At 45.7% G+C, this 18,931-nt stretch overlaps 4 protein-coding genes and 1 long non-coding RNA gene across 7 annotated transcripts; 1 reads left to right on the top strand and 4 right to left on the bottom strand.

Annotated features, from left to right (window-relative positions):
• Positions 1-761: 761 nt before the first annotated feature.
• Positions 762-3,209, bottom strand: LOC311251794 (uncharacterized protein; the record flags this gene model as incomplete). Its single annotated transcript, XM_084344437.1, has 4 exons — positions 762-1,113; positions 1,485-1,724; positions 2,328-2,594; positions 3,050-3,209. The coding sequence occupies 4 exons, from the start codon at positions 3,207-3,209 to the stop codon at positions 938-940; spliced, it is 843 nt and encodes a 280-aa protein (XP_084200563.1). The 3' UTR covers positions 762-937.
• A 115-nt stretch (positions 3,210-3,324) lies between these two features.
• On the bottom strand, positions 3,325-5,937 carry LOC311251505 (uncharacterized protein). The gene is made up of 5 exons (XM_084343968.1): positions 5,823-5,937; positions 4,980-5,219; positions 4,767-4,904; positions 3,797-4,670; positions 3,325-3,411 (listed from the first exon to the last, which is right to left on the bottom strand). The coding sequence occupies exons 2-4, from the start codon at positions 5,179-5,181 to the stop codon at positions 4,558-4,560; spliced, it is 453 nt and encodes a 150-aa protein (XP_084200094.1). The 5' UTR covers positions 5,182-5,219; positions 5,823-5,937; the 3' UTR covers positions 3,325-3,411; positions 3,797-4,557.
• Positions 5,938-5,959: 22 nt separating this feature from the next.
• Positions 5,960-6,896, bottom strand: LOC311251506. Its single transcript, XR_014621415.1, has 3 exons — positions 6,671-6,896; positions 6,543-6,578; positions 5,960-6,086 (listed from the first exon to the last, which is right to left on the bottom strand). It is a non-coding gene; the product is annotated as an uncharacterized lncRNA (long non-coding RNA).
• A 934-nt stretch (positions 6,897-7,830) lies between these two features.
• Positions 7,831-11,179, bottom strand: LOC311251133 (uncharacterized protein). Of its 2 annotated transcripts, none has more exons than XM_084343453.1 (7): positions 10,896-11,179; positions 10,477-10,737; positions 9,352-9,381; positions 8,806-9,072; positions 8,491-8,730; positions 8,278-8,415; positions 7,831-8,173 (listed from the first exon to the last, which is right to left on the bottom strand). In XM_084343453.1, exons 2-7 carry the CDS (start codon positions 10,505-10,507, stop codon positions 8,061-8,063), a joined length of 819 nt encoding a protein of 272 aa, XP_084199579.1. In that variant the 5' UTR covers positions 10,508-10,737; positions 10,896-11,179; the 3' UTR covers positions 7,831-8,060. The 2 variants fall into 2 exon arrangements, with proteins under 2 accessions (XP_084199579.1, XP_084199578.1); XM_084343452.1 differs by having other exon boundaries at positions 10,477-10,615.
• A 441-nt stretch (positions 11,180-11,620) lies between these two features.
• Positions 11,621-17,096, top strand: LOC311251538 (myelin-oligodendrocyte glycoprotein-like). Of its 2 annotated transcripts, XM_084344010.1 has the most exons (4): positions 11,621-11,908; positions 12,823-12,897; positions 14,123-14,461; positions 15,181-17,096. In XM_084344010.1, exons 1-4 carry the CDS (start codon positions 11,842-11,844, stop codon positions 15,357-15,359), a joined length of 660 nt encoding a protein of 219 aa, XP_084200136.1. In that variant the 5' UTR covers positions 11,621-11,841; the 3' UTR covers positions 15,360-17,096. The 2 variants fall into 2 exon arrangements, with proteins under 2 accessions (XP_084200136.1, XP_084200137.1); XM_084344011.1 differs by lacking the exon at positions 12,823-12,897.
• The last annotated feature ends 1,835 nt before the right edge of the window (positions 17,097-18,931 follow it).

Raw genomic sequence — 18,931 nt, 5'->3', positions numbered from 1 at the left:
ACGACCACGACCAGGACCAGGACCACGACCACGACCACGACCAGGACCACGAACCATCGAGGCCTTCGTCACATGGAAGTGGGCGTGGTTTCATTGTGGGGAAGCCACAGAGACGAGCCAATCAGAGGGAGAGGAGGGCGGGTCTCACAAGAAGAAGCAGCAGGATCCACAACAACAGAACCTAGAAGGTGAGCAGCTCCACAGGAAGAGTTCTGGCTCCTACGAAGGAAACGTGACTGAAGAAGAAGGAGAACACGTTGGATCAACTCAGAGGTGATGCTCTGTGGTGACAGCAGCCATGACATCATCATACTCATCAGCCAATCCCTGCTCAGCCTGGGTGGGAGGAGCCATCTCCATGGAGACGGGCAGGTCATTTCCTGCAGGCGGAGAGAGTGAGATCATTTATCAACAACTGTCAATCATCAGCTGATTGATTGATTGATTGATGCATAACCACTAACTGCTGCTCACTATTCTAGCTGCTGTTAGCATGTAGCTCAGTTAGCCATGGAGCTAAATGTCACTCTGTGCACTGAGGATGTATTTGGACAGAACCAGAGGTGACTGTGGACACAAACCAACACTGTTCTGGTGACTGTGACTCAGTTTGAGTCCAGTTTGAATGAAGTGTGTTTGACGATGAGTTAACGAGGCGAAGCCCAATCAAGGCTGCTGTGAGTCAACAGTTTGAGTCAAGCACAGAGAACACAACCAATCAGAGGAGGAGTAGGGCGGGTCCTGTGAGAAGACGGCGGGGCTAGCTGGTTAGCATGCTAACTTCATGTCTGTCTGTAACACAGAACAGAGACGTCTTTGACAGAACGTCAACACTGTTGTTTCTTCACTCTGGTCATTTCTCACCTCTTTAGAAGTGAACTGAGCACACGGCTGGGAAACATCATGAGAAACACAAGTTATGATTTCATTTATTTATCTAACCTTTAGGTTTCCTGTTGGTGAGCCGTCTCACCTGTAGAACCAGTAGAACCAGAGGAACCAGAGGGAAAAGAGAGCTTAGAATAGCAAGAACAATCGACCACACAGGGACAGGATGAGGAGGAGGAGCTGAAGGAGAGGAGGGTGAAGGAGAAGTCGTCGCAGCAGGTTTCCCTAAAATGAAGCAAAGATTGTCATCAGCAACAGAAATCAGATGAATTCATTCAGTCATTTCACTGTAGAGAGTAACGAGGTTAAACTCAGACAGTGAACTTGCTCCTGTCTGGTCTGGTCCTCTTGTTCTGTGTCAGCCTGAGCCCCACTTACTTTATATACAGGTGAATAAATCAAGCGATGGGTTGAATGTTATACTTTAACAAGATGTCAGGTTGTCCAGCTGTGGTATTATAAGACAACACATGAACTGAAAACATAAAGACGTGTAAAGTTTTAACATATCTGCTACGTATGAAACACAGAAATGTTAAACATACGATGATGACACTGACTCTGGAGACAGGCTGTCTGATGCTGAACCTCCTGACCTGTGACGGTGATCCAGCTGGGTGGAGACTCTCCATGACCGCTGATGTTACACTTGTAGAGGCCTTCATCAGACCTGGAAACATGGTGGATGGTCATGTGACCTGTAGGCTCAGTCCTGATGAAGGAGCCATCTTTATAGAAACCAGCTGAGAGGTTGGAGGTCCTTGTTGTACAGGTCAGAGTGACATCACCTCCCTCCATCACAGGGAGGACAGGACTCTGCAGGATCACTGCTCCACCTCAACACAGAGACAAACATGTTATGAAACCCTGAAACACAACTCATGAACAATATGGACAGCTGCTCATTTACTGCTGAATCCACAAGAAGCTCCAATCATTCAGAATTTGTCGTCGCCGTTTCACAAAGTTTGTTGAGTTTCTGGTCACTCAGCGACTCTTAAATCACTACATTTGTTGAGGGAGTCTGGTGATGTTGTGTCAGTAGAAACAGACAGTGTGTTCACAGACGTGTGCTGCTCACATCGGCAGCTTAAAGTCTGATTTCACAGCATCAAACTCAGCTTGATGGATCCTCTGACTCACACAACCAGTCTCACTGTCCTGTCCTGTCCTCAGCAACACTTCATCACAACAAGCTCTCTGCAGAAACATTTGGCACATTGACCTGATTTATCATCTCTACATGTTGAAATCATCTCAGACTGACAGATTAAAAACATGTTGAGGAGGCAGACTCAGTGCTCCAGCCAGTGTTGTTGGCCTCCTGAAGGTCACCTGTCTGTCTTCTTGTCTTTGTCTCTCTCAGGCTCAGCCAAAGTGAAAAGGTGAAGACAGACTCAGTGTTCAGACCTGGTGGAGTTACAACAGCCTCATCTTACCAGAGAAAACAGTGATGCTGATGCTGTTACTGGCTGCTCCCTCTGTGGACTCACACCAGTAAACTCCACTGTCAGATGTGAAGATGTAGCTGATGTTACAGGAGGAACCAGCTCTTCTTCCCCATCCTTCTCCACACTGAGTCCTGGTGTCTTCAGTCGTGTTCCTCGTCACCGTCCATCCACCAGAGCTGTCGTCCTCCTCACACCTCAGAGAGACAGACTGTCCTGTAAACAGCTGAGAGCTGTCAGGACTCATCTTCAGAGAGGCTGGAGGACGAGACAGAGAGATGTGGTTAAAGATGATAATGTGCAGCTTTGACAGAAGTGTATCTTGGTCCTCTACAGTCTCTGTAGACCTTGTTGAAGTGCACTGATCTCCTCTGTGTTTCAGGCTCTGAGTGTCCTCATGTTTTAAATGTAACTCTCAGAGTTGGTGTCAAACACACAGCAGATCTGACTTCATGTGTCTCACATGTCAGTGTTGTTTCTCCACTTTCTCTGTCAGCTGCTGCATCATGCTGCGTGTGCAGTCCTGCTTTCACAATGACTTGGTTTTTATAGCAGCACATTTATCTTCAGCGTCCAGTCTGTGGACATCCAGACACTTTTCACTGTTTTATTGTGTTTGCACACTGTTTCCCTCCATAAACAGCGTCCTGAACACTAACTGTGCTGTCAGGGACTAAATCACTCTTCATCAGTCACACAAGAAGTTTCCTCACCTTGGTGTGTGGAGCCGCTCAGCAGGGACGTCACAACTAAAGACAGAAGACACTCGGGTTGGTTTGAGAGGACACACAGAGGAGGACAGTGTCTCAGAGACACATCAGCTGATGTTTGAGTGTACTTACAGAGCAGACGCAGCAGACGTGTTTCCTCCATCCTGACACTGACTCATATGACATCTACACTTCATCACTTCATGCTCACATCAAGTCAGACCCTCCTCCTTCCTCTCTGGCCGACTCTCACCCTGCTGTGGTTTCCTCTGCACTGACTGCAGCTGATCAGCTGATCGAGTCCGTTTTAACTGAACGTCACAACAAACTGCAGCAACGCGCTGACTTCACATGTGAAGCGACACCTGAGGATGTAGATCACATGAATATGATGCCTTCACTGACAGTTGTGTCTCAAAGTGACCGCTTGTCTCTCCAACACAGACTCCAGATGTGAGTTTGAAGCTGTCAGAGATTCATGATGAACCTCAAACACATCTTAAAGATCTGACACCTCAGTGCAGACTCAGGTCAGCACAATCACAGAGACACATTCATCGACACATTTATAAACTATTGTTTCATGTCCTGCGGTGAAACATGGGCAGGACCTCGTTCAGCTGAAGTGTTTTTATTAGAAACAGGAACCTGGGCGACCACAGAGCTGTTAGCTTCTGTTAGCAGGTTCACCACAGGAAACAGGCAGACAAGTTGTAAAGAACAACACACGTTATCATCAGCTAAACAGACCTGAAGCTTTATTATCATCAGAGCAAATCCAATCAGAAGGACGTGTTGTTAAAGACACAGATGGTTCAGTTTGGACCTCAGTGGACCAGCAGAAGGACTCAGGGTGTGGAGGTCAAACAGTCTGAAGCTGTTAAACTGAGCGGAGGCGACGGCTGCAGCATGAATCTGAATATTACGGCCGTGGATCTGAATCACAGGTGAGCTGAGACAAACCAGCGTTATAATGAAGTCCTGTCGTCCTGCTGAGGTGTTGTTATGGATCCCGCTGCTTTTCTGGAAGAACCCGCCCTCTCAGGCTCTGATTGGTCGCCTTCGTTGGTTCTGTTACTACGAGTCCACAGTTTGAGTTCAGTGAAGTTCTGGTTGTGTCAGATCTTGTTGCGCTGGTGATGCAGCAGTTTATGACCTGTAGTTTCCTGGTAAACACACCAACCTCTTCACATACAGTCAGGGAAGATACACAGGCGACCAGGACCAGGACCAGGACCAGGACCACGACCAGGACCAGGACCACGACCACGACCAGGACCACGACCACGACCACGAACCATCGAGGCCTTCGTCACATGGAAGTGGGCGTGGTTTCATTGTGGGGAAACCACAGAGACGAGCCAATCAGAGGGAGAGGAGGGCGGGTCTCACAAGAAGAAGCAGCAGGATCCACAACAACAGAACCTAGAAGGTGAGCAGCTCCACAGGAAGAGTTCTGGCTCCTACGAAGGAAACGTGACTGAAGAAGAAGGAGAACACGTTGGATCAACTCAGAGGTGATGCTCTGTGGTGACAGCAGCCATGACATCATCATACTCATCAGCCAATCCCTGCTCAGCCTGGGTGGGAGGAGCCATCTCCATGGAGACGGGCAGGTCATTTCCTGCAGGCGGAGAGAGTGAGATCATTTATCAACAGCTGTCAATCATCAACTGATTGATTGATTGATTGATTGATTGATTGATTGATTGATTGTTACCTGTGGACCTGTGTCGATATAAAGACACCATGATGACAGTGGAGATGCAGTACGGACAGAACACCACCAGGTGGAGCAGCAGTCTGAACACCAGCTGGAGGGGGGTGGAGTCAGGGGGCGTGGCCTCAGCTGGCTTACCTGCAGAGAGAGTCTCACCTGGTCAGGTGAACATGTGGATGAAATGAGTCCTGAGATCAAAGGGAACCTCCTGACCTGTGACGGTGATCCAGCTGGGTGGAGACTCTCCATGACCCCTGATGTTACACTTGTAGAGGCCTTCATCAGACCTGGAAACATGGTGGATGGTCATGTGACCTGTAGGCTCAGTCCTGATGAAGGAGCCATCTTTATAGAAACCAGCTGAGAGGTTGGAGGTCTTTGTTGTACAGGTCAGAGTGACATCACCTCCCTCCATCACAGGGAGGACAGGACTCTGCAGGATCACTGCTCCACCTCAACACAGAGACAAACATGTTATGAAACCCTGAAACACAACTCATGAACAATATGGACACCTGCTCATTTACTGCCGAATCCACAAGAAGCTCCAATCATTCAGAATTTGTCGTTGCCGTTTCACAAAGTTTGTTGAGTTTCTGGTCACTCAGCGACTCTTAAATCGCTACATTTGTTGAGGGAGTCTGGTGATGTTGTGTCAGTAGAAACAGACAGTGTGTTCACAGACGTGTGCTGCTCACATCGGCAGCTTAAAGTCTGATTTCACAGCATCAAACTCAGCTTGATGGATCCTCTGACTCACACAACCAGTCTCACTGTCCTGTCCTGTCCTCAGCAACACTTCATCACAACAAGCTCTCTGTAGAAACATTTGGCACATTGACCTGATTCATCATCTCTACATGTTGAAATCATCTCAGACTGACAGATTAAAAACATGTTGAGGAGGCAGACTCAGTGCTCCAGCCAGTGTTGTTGGCCTCCTGAAGGTCACCTGTCTGTCTTCTTGTCTTTGTCTCTCTCAGGCTCAGCCAAAGTGAAAAGGTGAAGACAGACTCAGTGTTCAGACCTGGTGGAGTTACAACAGCCTCATCTTACCAGAGACAGTGATGCTGATGCTGTTACTGGCTGCTCCCTCTGTGGACTCACACCAGTAAACTCCACTGTGCCATGTCAAGATGGCGCTGATGTTACAGGAGGAACCAGCTCTTCTTCCCCAGTCACGTCCACACTGAGTCCTGGTGTCTCTAGTCGTGTTCCTCCTCACCGTCCATCCATCAGAGCTGTCGTCCTCCTCACACCTCAGAGAGACAGACTGAAATTCAAACAGCTGAGAGCTGTCAGGACTCATCTTCAGAGAGGCTGGAGGACGAGACAGAGAGATGTGGTTAAAGATGATAATGTGCAGCTTTGACAGAAGTGTATCTTGGTCCTCTTACAGTCTCTGTAGACCTTGTTGAAGTGCACTGATCTCCTCTGTGTTTCAGGCTCTGAGTGTCCTCATGTTTTGAATGTAACTCTCAGAGTTGGTGTCAAACACACAGCAGATCTGACTTCATGTGTCTCACATGTCAGTGTTGTTTCTCCACTTTCTCTGTCAGCTGCTGCATCATGCTGCGTGTGCAGTCCTGCTTTCACAATGACTTGGTTTTTATAGCAGCACATTTATCTTCAGCGTCCAGTCTGTGGACATCCAGACACTTTTCACTGTTTTATTGTGTTTGCAGACTGTTTCCCTCCATAAACAGCGTCCTGAACACTAACTGTGCTGTCAGGGACTAAATCACTCTTCATCAGTCACACAAGAAGTTTCCTCACCTTGGTGTGTGGAGCCGCTCAGCAGGGACGTCACAACTAAAGACAGAAGACACTCGGGTTGGTTTGAGAGGACACACAGAGGAGGACAAATCTCAGAGACACATCAGCTGATGTTTGAGTGGACTTACAGAGCAGACGCAGCAGACGTGTTTCCTCCATCCTGACACTGACTCATATGACATCTACACTTCATCACTTCATGCTCACATCAAGTCAGACCCTCCTCCTTCCTCTCTGGCCGACTCTCACCCTGCTGTGGTTTCCTCTGCACTGACTGCAGCTGATCAGCTGATCGAGTCCGTTTAAACTGAACGTCACAACAAACTGCAGCAACGCGCTGACTTCACATGTGAAGCGACACCTGAGGATGGAGATCACATGAATATGATGCCTTCACTGACAGTTGTGTCTCAAAGTGACCGCTTGTCTCTCCAACACAGACTCCAGATGTGAGTTTGAAGCTGTCAGAGATTCATGATGAACCTCAAACACATCTTAAAGATCTGACACCTCAGTGCAGACTCAGGTCAGCACAATCACAGAGACACATTCATCGACACATTTATAAACTATTGTTTCATGTCCTGCGGTGAAACATGGGCAGGACCTCGTTCAGCTGAAGTGTTTTTATTAGAAACAGGAACCTGGGCGACCACAGAGCTGTTAGCTTCTGTTAGCAGGTTCACCACAGGAAACAGGCAGACAGGAGGGCACGCTAACACAACACACGTTATCATCAGGTAAAACAGACCTGAAGCTTTATTATCATCAGAGCAAATCCAATCAGAAGGACGTGTTGTTAAAGACACAGACGGTTCAGTTTGGACCTCAGTGGACCAGCAGAAGGACTCAGGGTGTGGAGGTCAAACAGTCTGAAGCTGTTAAACTGAGCGGAGGCGACGGCTGCAGCATGAATCTGAATATTACGGCCGTGGATCTGAATCACAGGTGAGCTGAGACAAACCAGCTTTATAATGAAGTCCTGTCGTCCTGCTGAGGTGTTGTTATGGATCCCGCTGCTTTTCTGGAAGAACCCGCCCTCTCAGGCTCTGATTGGTCGCCTTCGTTGGTTCTGTTACTACGAGTCCACAGTTTGAGTTCAGTGAAGTTCTGGTTGTGTCAGATCTTGTTGCGCTGGTGATGCAGCAGTTTATGACCTGTAGTTTCCTGGTCAACACACCAACCTCTTCACATACAGTCAGGGAAGATACGCAGGCGACCACGACCAGGACCAGGACCACGACCACGACCAGGACCAGGACCACGACCAGGACCACGACCACGACCACGACCACGACCACGAACCATCGAGGCCTTCGTCACATGGAAGTGGGCGTGGTTTCATTGTGGGGAAACCACAGAGACGAACCAATCAGAGGGAGAGGAGAGCGGGTCTCACAAGAAGAAGCAGCAGGATCCACAACAACAGAACCTAGAAGGTGAGCAGCTCCACAGGAAGAGTTCTGGCTCCTACAAGGGAAACGTGACTGAAGAAGAAGGAGAACACGTTGGATCAACTCAGAGGTGATGCTCTGTGGTGACAGCAGCCATGACATCATCATACTCATCAGCCAATCCCTGCTCAGCCTGGGTGGGAGGAGCCATCTCCATGGAGACGGGCAGGTCATTTCCTGCAGGCGGAGAGAGTGAGATCATTTATCAACAGCTGTCAATCATCAACTGATTGATTGATTGATTGATTGATTGATTGATTGATTGATTGATTGATTGTTACCTGTGGACCTGTGTCGATACAAAGACACCATGATGACAGTGGAGATGCAGTACGGACAGAACACCACCAGGTGGAGCAGCAGTCTGAACACCAGCTGGAGGGGGGTGGAGTCAGGGGGCGTGGCCTCAGCTGGCTTACCTGCAGAGAGAGTCTCACCTGGTCAGGTGAACATGTGGATGAAATGAGTCCTGAGATCAAAGGGAACCTCCTGACCTGTGACGGTGATCCAGCTGGGTGGAGACTCTCCATGACCCCTGATGTTACACTTGTAGAGGCCTTCATCAGACCTGGAAACATGGTGGATGGTCATGTGACCTGTAGGCTCAGTCCTGATGAAGGAGCCATCTTTATAGAAACCAGCTGAGAGGTTGGAGGTCTCTGTTGTACAGGTCAGAGTGACATCATCTCCCTCCATCACAGGGAGGACAGGACTCTGCAGGATCACTGCTCCACCTCAACACAGAGACAAACTACAGCACTTCATCCACCTTCAGCTTCATCAGCACTGACTGCACAGCCTCATCTTACCAGAGACAGTGATGTTGATGCTGGTACTGGCTGCTCCCTCTGTGGACTCACACCAGTAGACTCCACTGTCCAACGGGACGATGTAGCTGATGTTACAGGAGGCACCAGCTTTTCTTCCCCACACTCCTCCTCCACACTGAGTCCTGGTTCGTTTAGTCGTGTTCCTCGTCACCGTCCATCCATCAGAGCTGTCGTCCTCCTCACACCTCAGAGAGACAGACTGATCTTCAAACAGCTGAGAGCTGTCAGGACTCATCTTCAGAGAGGCTGGAGGACGATATGATACGTGAACATTTTCACTAAAACACCTCATCTCTGAAGCCTCCATGTCTCTTACAGTCCTGACCTCGCAGGCTGACTGCACCTTCTGATGGCTGCTGTCAGGGATCAAATCTGTGCCTTGCTTGTAGGCAGTGAGACATGATTTATATTATTGCACTGAATCGCTAAATGAAACGAGACCCCATGTGGACACAGTGAATTACACACATGACACTTGTCAGGAGGTGGTTGAGCCTGAACGAGTCAGTCAGTAAGTGTACTCACCTTGCTTTGTCGTGCAGCATGTGGTCAGACCTGAAGGAAGAAGACATGAAGGTTGGTTTGAGGTTTCTTTCATGTTCAACACTTTATATCACCTGTTGTGTTTTCTTATTTAAAACGTAATGTTTCCCAGCGGGCCGTTCACCTCCTCCCTGTTACTGCCATGATCCAACAATGTACTCCCAGCTAATGTCTTTCAACAGTTCCTGCTAAGGTTCCCTAATTTCTGACAATCAGTCCACACCACCTGACCACGGACCTCCTACGACGTGTTTCAGTTTGTTGAAGACGTCTCACCTCTCATCCAAGAGGCTTCTTCAGTCCTAACTAACTGGAGGAGCTGCAGGCTTTTAAACTCTGTGTGATCGCAGATAAAACTGATTTATTGTTGTTAATCTGACGACTGTAAACATTCAGCAGCAACTATTTAAATGAACACATGTTGTAAATGATCCTCAGGGCCTCCTGGATGTTCAGGAAGAACACACATACAGAGACTCACTGACATGATGAACTTCATATCAAAAAATCACAACTAGCAAAGTGTGTAGAGTACAGCTTGAGGATTTTATGTCATGATGTGTGAAAAGATCACAAACATGATAGACAACTTCACAGGATATGTTGTGGGTGTTAACTGTGTCAAACAATGCTGCTGCAATATGCTCTCTGAAAAAATGTTTTTGGACGCCATCTACAGGCGGAGTGGTGCTGAACAAGCTCCTTTATAAGAAGTGTCCACTTGAAACTCACTGTGAATGTGTATGAGGTTTTAATTTTTTGAGGCATAAAGAGGTTTTATTATTTAGTCACAAGAAAAAGTATTTCTTGGATTGTTTTGAGAAAGAAATCTAGAAAGTTCTGACTGCCGTGTTCGTACGTCGAGATGTTTACAACTGTTTTCTGAGGACGAGTGAACTGAACCAACATTGGCCTCAGGGCGGTGAAGGAACACACACGTCGATGTAAAAATGCTGCTTAAACATTATGAACATTATAAGATCATCTAAAAGTAACATATGATTAACTAACGTCATGTTCTGGGACTAAAATCTGATGAACGTGATGTAAAAACCATGAAACAGCATTTTAGTCATCATTGCAGAAACCCACTCGGACTGTACTCACAGAGCAGACACAGCAGACATGTTTCCTCCATCCTCACGACAGGTGAAAGGACTCTGTCTACGCTGTGATCACTTCATGGGCACGTCGAATCAAACCCTCCCTCCTCTGACTGAGCTCACGCTGCTGTGGTTTCCTTGTTCTCATAGATTCAGATTAAAATGTGATGTGGTTAGTTGGGAGGAAGTGAGCAGATGGTTATTTTGTACCAGGTGTCTGACAGCGAGTCTCTGCTTTGACCACAGAAATGTGGTCAGGAAGCGGCTGAAACACAGAGCAGGCTTCACTAAAGTGTCATCCAGAGACAAATCAACACAGCAGATAAACACAGCGACAAAAGGCAGATTTAACTGGCGGTGAAGGTCAAGTGTGACCACAAGTGTTTTACAAAGTAAAAGGAAACAATGAGGAATATTTTATACTTTGTTGAAAAGCTGACGTTACATTGAACTTCTTTCTCTGTTGCTTTGGGTCTTTGTCTTGCTGGAAAATAAATCTGCTCCCAAGTCGTAGTTGTCTTGCAGACGGACTCAGGTTGTCCTTCACTATGTGTTGCTGCATTCATTTCACCCTCTACCTTCACAAGCCTCCAGGACCTGCTGCTGAGAAGCCTCCTCACAGCCTGAGGCTGCTGCACGGCGGGGCTGGTGTGTTTGTGGTGACGTGCAGTGTTTGGCGTCCCACAAACATGGCGTCTAGACTGACAACCAAAAGCTCCACATCGGTGCTTTTACATGCTTTTAGATGAACTCTGGTTGAGATCTAATGAGCTTTCTTCAACAGTCTTTCTCTTGTCCTTTCTAAGCTTTGACTGGTGAAGAGCCCGGCAACAGATTTACACGTGATATTCCTTCTTCTTCTTCTTCATGGTGGATTTACCTGAACTCTGGGGGATGTTCAGTGACCTGGAAATGTTTTTGGATCCAGCCCCTGATTTATATTTTTCAGTAACCTTCCCACAGAGTTGCTCGGAGTGAATTGTAGCCATGAATACTGATGAACAGGGACTGGACCTTCAGACACAGGTGTCTTTATACTACAATCACCTGAGACACATTCGCTTGATGAATACATTTGGATTTCAGTCCTTATTTTCCATAACATATCTATAAAACATGGTATTGAATGTGGGTATTCTTCACAGTATTGTATCGATGACTTAAATTACAACATGGTGTCAACACACTGCAGGAGGCCGCGTCACATGACTGGCTGCCATGACTCCACCCAGCCAGCAGGAGGCAGCATGCACTGATCCGCCATTAAACACACGGAGGAACAAGAAGAAGAAGAAGAAGAAGAGTCGGACAGGTGTGTGGACCCTCCGGGAACAGTGTCACACCTTGTTTATACCCTCACCATCAGATCATGACCGCACTCATGTACCTGGTCGCCGTCATCGCACTGACACATCCGCCTCCAGCTGTCTGTCAAGGTGAGCTCTGAAGCTACAGGTGTGCGCACGAGGCAGCGAGCCGGCTTTTTCCTCCACGTGCACCTGTGTTTGTTTACGTCACGTTATCACCGTTTCACTGCTTCATGACTGACAGAGGCTGAAGTGGTGATGGACAGTGAGACTCTGGGGGGACATCCCGCCGTATTTAAGAGAAAACACCATGTTTGCTAACCTGTTAGCTTCCATCAGACAAGAGCTAATGTTAGCTAGCGTGACTGTGTGACGTCGGCACTACGGTGGCCGGCGGGTCCATACAGCGAGATGATCGTCTGGGTCTGTAAATGTTGGTGACTGTTTCAGATCACCTGTTGTTAATATCTGGGTTAGCCAATCAGAACAGGGCCCAGGTACGGCAAGCGGCAGGTGAGGAAACATGTGAGGTGGTGGACTGTGTGACGCTCGGCGCTGACAGTGTTGACCTATGACGTCAGGAAAAGTGTGACACAACTTAAAATACCAGATGTATAATAACAACAGTAGAAGTCTCTGCTTTAAGGAAGGTAACGCTCCAATACTGCACAAGGTCACATATCGTGGGGTCACGGTGACCTTTGACCTTTGACCAGCAGAATGACATCAGTAGTCGAAGTTGATACTTTTGAAGAAAATGTAAATAAATTCCCTCGAAGCGTTCGTGAGGTGACACGTTCACAAGACTTGAATGGACGGACAACCCGAAAAATCTGCTGCCTCCCACCCTGACTGTCAGTAATAATAAAAGAACGATTAATTAGTTTAACACTCACAGATCGTCTGTGGTGGAGACTACAGCGGGAACCAGGCGGCTACACCAGGGCAGCACATCTGTTCTCTGAGGTGTAGATGTTGAGGACGGCTGCGCTGCGATGCAGATGTGACAAGTGACCATGTTTCTCTCCTGTGTGCTGTTTCAGCTGTCGGACTGTCGGAGGCACCGATGACAAACAGACCAACAACAACAAGGACTGCTGGAGTCAGTGAGGTCTCAGGTGGGTCACACATGGAAACCATGTAGGGGGCTTGAATCTGCTCATGGAGTCTTGGTTTAATGTGTTTGTGGCCTGTGAGGGGTGATGGTTGACACGCAGTGCCCCTCCCAGACAGTTTTTCATGATACACAGTGCGGCGGGCTAGATAATAAACCGTAGAAGAAGAATATTCGAATATTAATCGATTAGTACCCCACGATTATTGAATAGTACTTTTGCCTGAAATGCACATCCCTAGTCTTGGCTGTATACTGTGGATCAGATACGCACACTGCTTCAGTTACGTGCTCCTGGTGGTTTCTCTGCTCTTTGAGTGGCTGATAACCTGATTTGTTGTTGTCTCCCTGGATGTTGTTTGTGTGTTTCCTTGGTAATTCACTCGACACTGACTCCTGACACTTGAACTTGAAGTCTGTGCTTCAGTGTTTCAGGTCTAAACTGTATGATAAGAAAACAAATCTGATTAACTTGTATTTAGTTTGTTGTTTGGAGTTAACATAATATTTCATTTCATTACACACAACGGACGTCACAGACACATAACTGGGTAAGTAAAACTAGTGTGTGTGTGTGTGTGTGTGTGTGTGTGTGTGTGTGTGTCACAGTAGAGCAGGACTAGGTTGGTGTGGTGGATTTTAAACTTCTTGTGGTCTCGTCTAGTCGTGCTTGTTGCTGAAGTCACGTTGTGTCACTGTTTGTTTCACTGCCGTCTGTGTGTTTGTGGTAAACTAGTTATTAAAGACTAATGTGCATGTTTTGGTTTATAATAGATTAGTTCTAGATTACGTCAGGACACTGAGGTGTAAATACAACAATCATACATTACTAAATGATTACTAACATTAGAAGTTGAGTACGAGCATGAAGTACTTTACATAGTGCAGTATTTGAGCCTTGTGTGAGTCACTAATCTGTCCCACAGAGATAATGCAGTAATACTACAGTAACATTAATAACACTTCAGCAGTTTAACTTATTTCTCTTGAGTCGCTGAGTTTAACCACACGTGTTCCTGCTTCTTGATCCAAATACTGAAGCTCCTGAGTCAAAACTATTGAATGGATCTGCTTAAGATAATTGATCTGATGTTAATGAACATTTAACTGGAGAATGATTAATGATTGACAGCCGAGCTGCAGTCCGTGGACGTGACGCAGTGCTGCTTCAGACTGAGGAGGAGGATCTTGTACTGAGATTTAAATGTTTTGTGTTTCATTCTGAACAGTCGCAGCTGACGAGGGACAGAACGTCACTCTACAATGTCAGGCTCCCAGGATGGGAAACATTGTTGCTGTAAATTGGACCAGAACTGACTTGAACCCAGAAATGGTCATCCTTCACCGGGATGGACGCCCTGATCCAGACAACCAGCATCCATCTTATACGGACCGGGTGGAGCTGGCGGACCACGAGCTGAAGAATGGCAACGTGTCACTGGTTCTGAGGAACGTGCGCTCCAGTGACAAAGGAACGTTCATGTGTACCATTAAAGAGCGTAAACACCCTGAAGACCAAGTTATTACGTCTGTCATCTGCACCGTGCAACTGTCTGTTCCAGTCTCAGGTGAGTTTGGTCACTTCAGAATGTTGGTTGTATTTTAAGCTACTAACATTAAAGATGATGGTTTATCTGTTTGAGTTAGACTTGATACGATGGTCATCTATAGAACTGATGCACAGTTTTCATCACATCCTGCACGTGTGCCTGAGTTCCTGTTCCTCCCTGCGTGATGCCTGCACCCTAAGACAACGTAACACTTGTTTATCGAGGCTGTTCACTGCGGTGAAAGGCAGTAACAGTGAGCTAGGCTAGGTTGAGGAAAGCTAACTGGGCAGCAAGTAACAGAAGAGCAAGTTATAAAAGCCTAACGTTAGCTACGGTACAAAACCAGCGGGACTATGAACGACTCATAATCGAAGAATAAACAACTAACACACATAAACAAGGAGAGAGACGGTAAACGACAGCTGTCGAGCTCAGGGAGGTCCAGGTGGGCGTCACCAGAAGCAGCGAGCCAAGCTACATTCTTTGTACTCCAAAATGTCATGCTAAGGCTGAGACACATATAGAAGCAACAGGGTCAAAGTTCAAGGTACACTGTCATAATGAAGCAGTGATGTGGTCACAGGTGTGGGTGAGCAGGTGAGCAGCAGAGTTCTGGATGTATTGGAGTTTAAGAGTTTGAGTGACGTGCCGTAGAGGATGCTGTTGCTGAAGTCAAGTCATGAGACTGAAGAGGAAATGCTACCTGCTGACAGCTGACACCTCTTTCTGCTCTGCAGGTCATCCTGGGCTAATGGGTCTGGTGGCTGTTTCTGTGGTGATTGCTGTTTTGGGTTTAATCGGCTTCCTGGTTTATAAAAGACCAATGAAGAAGAATCCAGAGCAGCCTGCTGCTGATGAACAACTGCAGTTATCATCCACAGAGCCTGCTGAGGTTCAGTGTCAGTCTGAAGTCTGATGATCTGGTTCATCAGTGCTAACAATATTTCCCCTTCGTGATTTGCTGCCTTATTGAGGTGAAGGGGTTTGAGGGCCCTTTGACCTGGGAGCTGTGTGCAGTGATGTAGTCTGTAGTCCTGAAACCAGTTTAATTATAAAGCTCTTCATGTGTTAAAAACGGTTAGCGGTTGCTAACAAGTGTCTGAATGAGACTACAGAGGTTGTCGGGGACATTAAACGTCCTCACAGCGAACACGGAGACTCGTCTCCTCACTAGTCCGTCTTTACAGGCCCACTTTAGTTACACACTGTTCTCACTCTGACTTTACAACTTGTGCATTGATCAGTTTATAAAACCTGGATAGTAATTGTGCAGTAAGACGCTCAGTGGTGGAGACGTTTGAGTCATGTGACCGTGATGTCGTCTGTTTGTAGCCTAGCATTAGCTTTTTACTGCTACACATTTAATTTACCTTCAAACATCAGAGTGGAGTTCATCTGTGGAGATTATCTGCTGAACAGAACCTGGACGGATCAGAACCTTCAGATTATCTTCTGTAATAATCCAGAATCCAGTTCAATAATCCCACAGAGGAACAGAGAGATGCTAACTGCAGTTAGCTACAGACACACATCACTACAGCTCTCTATTATCTGGAGCTCTCCGCTCCTGAAGTGTCTCCAGAACAACCCCCCAGGTTTCAGGGTCGGACTAAATGCAATCGGGCCCCTGTAGCACTGATCTGTCAGAACTCGTGCTGAGAGTCAACAGCCTCTTTTTTGCTTCAGCAGCTTTTTGTTAAGACTTTTTATTTTGTATCGCTGCATCTTAAGATGTAACAAAGGACAGAGGAGCTGTCGTCTCTGCTGTGTTATTATTATGATTAATTAGAAAGTCAAATCAAAACTATTCGATATTCTATAATTTTCACTGGATGTGCACAGAAAATATGTGATTGTGTGTATCTGACATGGGGTGGGAGCAGGTGAACAATAGACCCAGACTGTTCAGACAGTTTTTTATTATTCTGCAGGGAATTATTACCGTTAGCAGTTTCTCTTGAGCAGCCGTAGCTTGTGCGAGATCGCGGGAGATCACGGCGTTCCCGTGCAGTTAGTTACACGGGAGTAGCAGGAGTGAAAGACGGACTGCTGAGGTGTGTATGTTGATGTCGCGTGCGAAAAATATCATAATATGAGAGTGAGAATGAGTTTCAGTGTAATTTACAGTATGTTTTCTGTGAACTAAGAATATGCTGTAATGTGACTATGAGTTATGTAGCTAGGAAAATGTATTTATTTGTTTATCTGTTTTTTATTTTATTTATTCAGACAGAGCCACTGAGGTGTCTGATCAAGCCTAGAGTCACTTCTAACTACAGCAAATGTCTAGGACACAGAAGTGTTTGAAGTTAAGCTAACTGTGGTTTACCGTCAGTGTGACGAACACTGAGGAAAAATATTTTGTTTGTTTGATGCTGATTACCTCAAATCCTCACAATTGCAGTGTTAATGCTGTTTCTTTTATAAATGGCAGTCAGGGAATAAAAGACCCACAGTAATTATTCTGCTGTGTCGGTCTCCTCATTTATGACCTGGCCACACTTGTTTACAACAAATGCAATCTGCTGTTGTGTTTTGTTATTTTTCAATTCAAGTTCAGTAAACCACACTTAGTGCTTCTCTTTGAATATGAATGTTTAAAATACATTTGTGATTTTAGTACCCTCTAAGGTTAAAAGGTGACTGGTTTGGTGTAAATAAAAAACTATATTAATACAGGGGTCTACCGAGCCCAGTGGGCCAGAGGTCTAGAGGGGCCAGGAGCCCCAAAACATTTGTGGCATGTGAGCAAGGATGGATTACTGAATGAGCCTACCGGGCCCAAGAGGTCGAGGCCCTGAAGCCCAAGTTGTTACGTGAAGTCACTACCTCAATAAGTCCAAAAGCAAAAGGCTATGACTCTGAATGAATGTAGGTATTGCCCTTCTCCAGCCCAAAAAGGCCTAATGCATCTGTGCCCAGAGGACAGTAGTTCATAATCCGTCACTGTATTAATACAATTTATAATGTAACATTATAGTTTGACATTTGTGTCCAAATTAAATTCGGATTAGGGCGTTCAGAAAGTTGTTGGCACATTTGGCAGCTGTAGCTCAGGAGGTCGAGCGGGTCATATAGTAATCGGGGGGTCGCTGGTTCGAATCCCTGGCTGCATTTCAAAGTGTCCTTGATACTGAACCCCAATTTAACCAGCAGTTGGTGCCTTGCATGGCAGCCTCAGCCATCAGTGTGTGAATGTGTGTGTGAATGTGTGAATGTGACAAGTGTTGTAAAGTGCTTTGAGTCCGTGGACTGTAAAAGTGCTGCAGAAATGCGGGTCATGAAGGTTTCTAACAGCTTTTAATGTTCTTTATGTAAAAGAATATACACTGATGTTTTTACAGGTTATTAAACAAGTTGTTGTGACCATGATTTATTATTTATTATTAATTGTAGAATATTGAATATTTTTGATGTATTATTCAAAATGAAGCAACAAATAATGTGACACATTTAGATCAATTGAACATGTTTTCAATATAATTCATGAAGACAGAGGAAGGATCTATTTTTACTGTTTTCTTCTGTTTTTGTCAGTTATGAAATTTGACAAAATGAATTTAATAAATGTGCTTCTCTATTTCGGTATTTGTGTGAATGCATTGTTTCTTGTTACAACTTAATCTCACTGATGCATAATCAATAAAGTCGATCTAACCTTAAGTCCGTGCAGACTGATCATGTATTCATATTAACAACATGTCTTTGTTTCTGTCAGTCTCAAGCTTCTGATACTTTTACAATAAATTGTACATGAACTGTTGATTCAGGTAAAACACTCTGGTTTACATGTCACATGTTCACTCTGATCAAATTGTCAGAGAGTCCTGGGTGAATAGAAGATAAAGTGCTCCTTTATTATATCTGTGTTGTTATTGTTTATTGTTTATTAAGGATCCCCATTAGCTGACGCACAAACGCCCTGCGAGTCTTCCTGGGGTCCTTTTCAAAAAGTTCAATATGAAACATTTCACAGATTCAGTTACAATAAAGAAGAAAAGAAGAGAAAAACAGTTTCCAAAATAGTAAAATTAAAGACTAGTAACTCTCACATGTCAAAGTGACTTGACATGTTTCTTAAATGCTTTTTTACTTGGAATAGTCCTAATATTTAAAGGAAGTGTTCCATAATGAAATGGCTCTTTATACAACAGTGCTTTTCACTGAATTAGTTCTGGGACGTGTTAATGCAAGTACACCTTGAGTTGAAGCTCTGGTACTGTGGTGATGAACATCAGCATTATAACCAATCTGATTAGAAAGGGCTGTAGGATACTTGCTGTGAATAACGTTTTGAATAAAAAACAATAAACTGCTGGATAACCTATGAACAACCTTCAGCCATCTAAGACAAGAATGCATTCGGTCAACACTAGATCCATAAGAACAACCAAGAGTAAGTCTAGCTGACCTATTTTGAGCTGTTTGTAATTTTACAAGCGCAGACTTGGGTGCAGAAGCCCGAATAACTGAACAATAATTAAGATG

The sequence above is a fragment of the Pagrus pagrus genome (assembly GCF_965226575.1).
Source record: "Pagrus pagrus genome assembly, chromosome: 22".
In the NCBI taxonomy this organism is placed as follows: domain Eukaryota; kingdom Metazoa; phylum Chordata; class Actinopteri; order Spariformes; family Sparidae; genus Pagrus; species Pagrus pagrus.
This window is presented reverse-complemented; position numbering and strand designations above follow the sequence as displayed.

Coding starts and splice junctions, on each gene's coding strand:
- LOC311251505 (XM_084343968.1), bottom strand. CDS start 5,181: ATGGAGGGAGGTGATGTCACTCTGACCTGTACAACAAAGACCTCCAAC. Junction 4,905..4,979: donor CAGCTGGATCACCGTCACAG/GTCAGGAGGTTC, acceptor CTCTCTCTGCAG/GTAAGCCAGCTGAGGCCACG. Junction 4,671..4,766: donor ATATCGACACAGGTCCACAG/GTAACAATCAAT, acceptor CTCCGCCTGCAG/GAAATGACCTGCCCGTCTCC.
- LOC311251133 (XM_084343453.1), bottom strand. CDS start 10,507: ATGGAGGAAACATGTCTGCTGTGTCTGCTCT. Junction 9,382..10,476: donor ATGTCTGCTGTGTCTGCTCT/GTGAGTACAGTC, acceptor TTCTTCCTTCAG/GTCTGACCACATGCTGCACG. Junction 8,416..8,490: donor CAGCTGGATCACCGTCACAG/GTCAGGAGGTTC, acceptor CTCTCTCTGCAG/GTAAGCCAGCTGAGGCCACG.
- LOC311251538 (XM_084344010.1), top strand. CDS start 11,842: ATGACCGCACTCATGTACCTGGTCGCCGTCATCGCACTGACACATCCG. Junction 11,909..12,822: donor GCCTCCAGCTGTCTGTCAAG/GTGAGCTCTGAA, acceptor GTGCTGTTTCAG/CTGTCGGACTGTCGGAGGCA. Junction 14,462..15,180: donor ACTGTCTGTTCCAGTCTCAG/GTGAGTTTGGTC, acceptor TCTGCTCTGCAG/GTCATCCTGGGCTAATGGGT.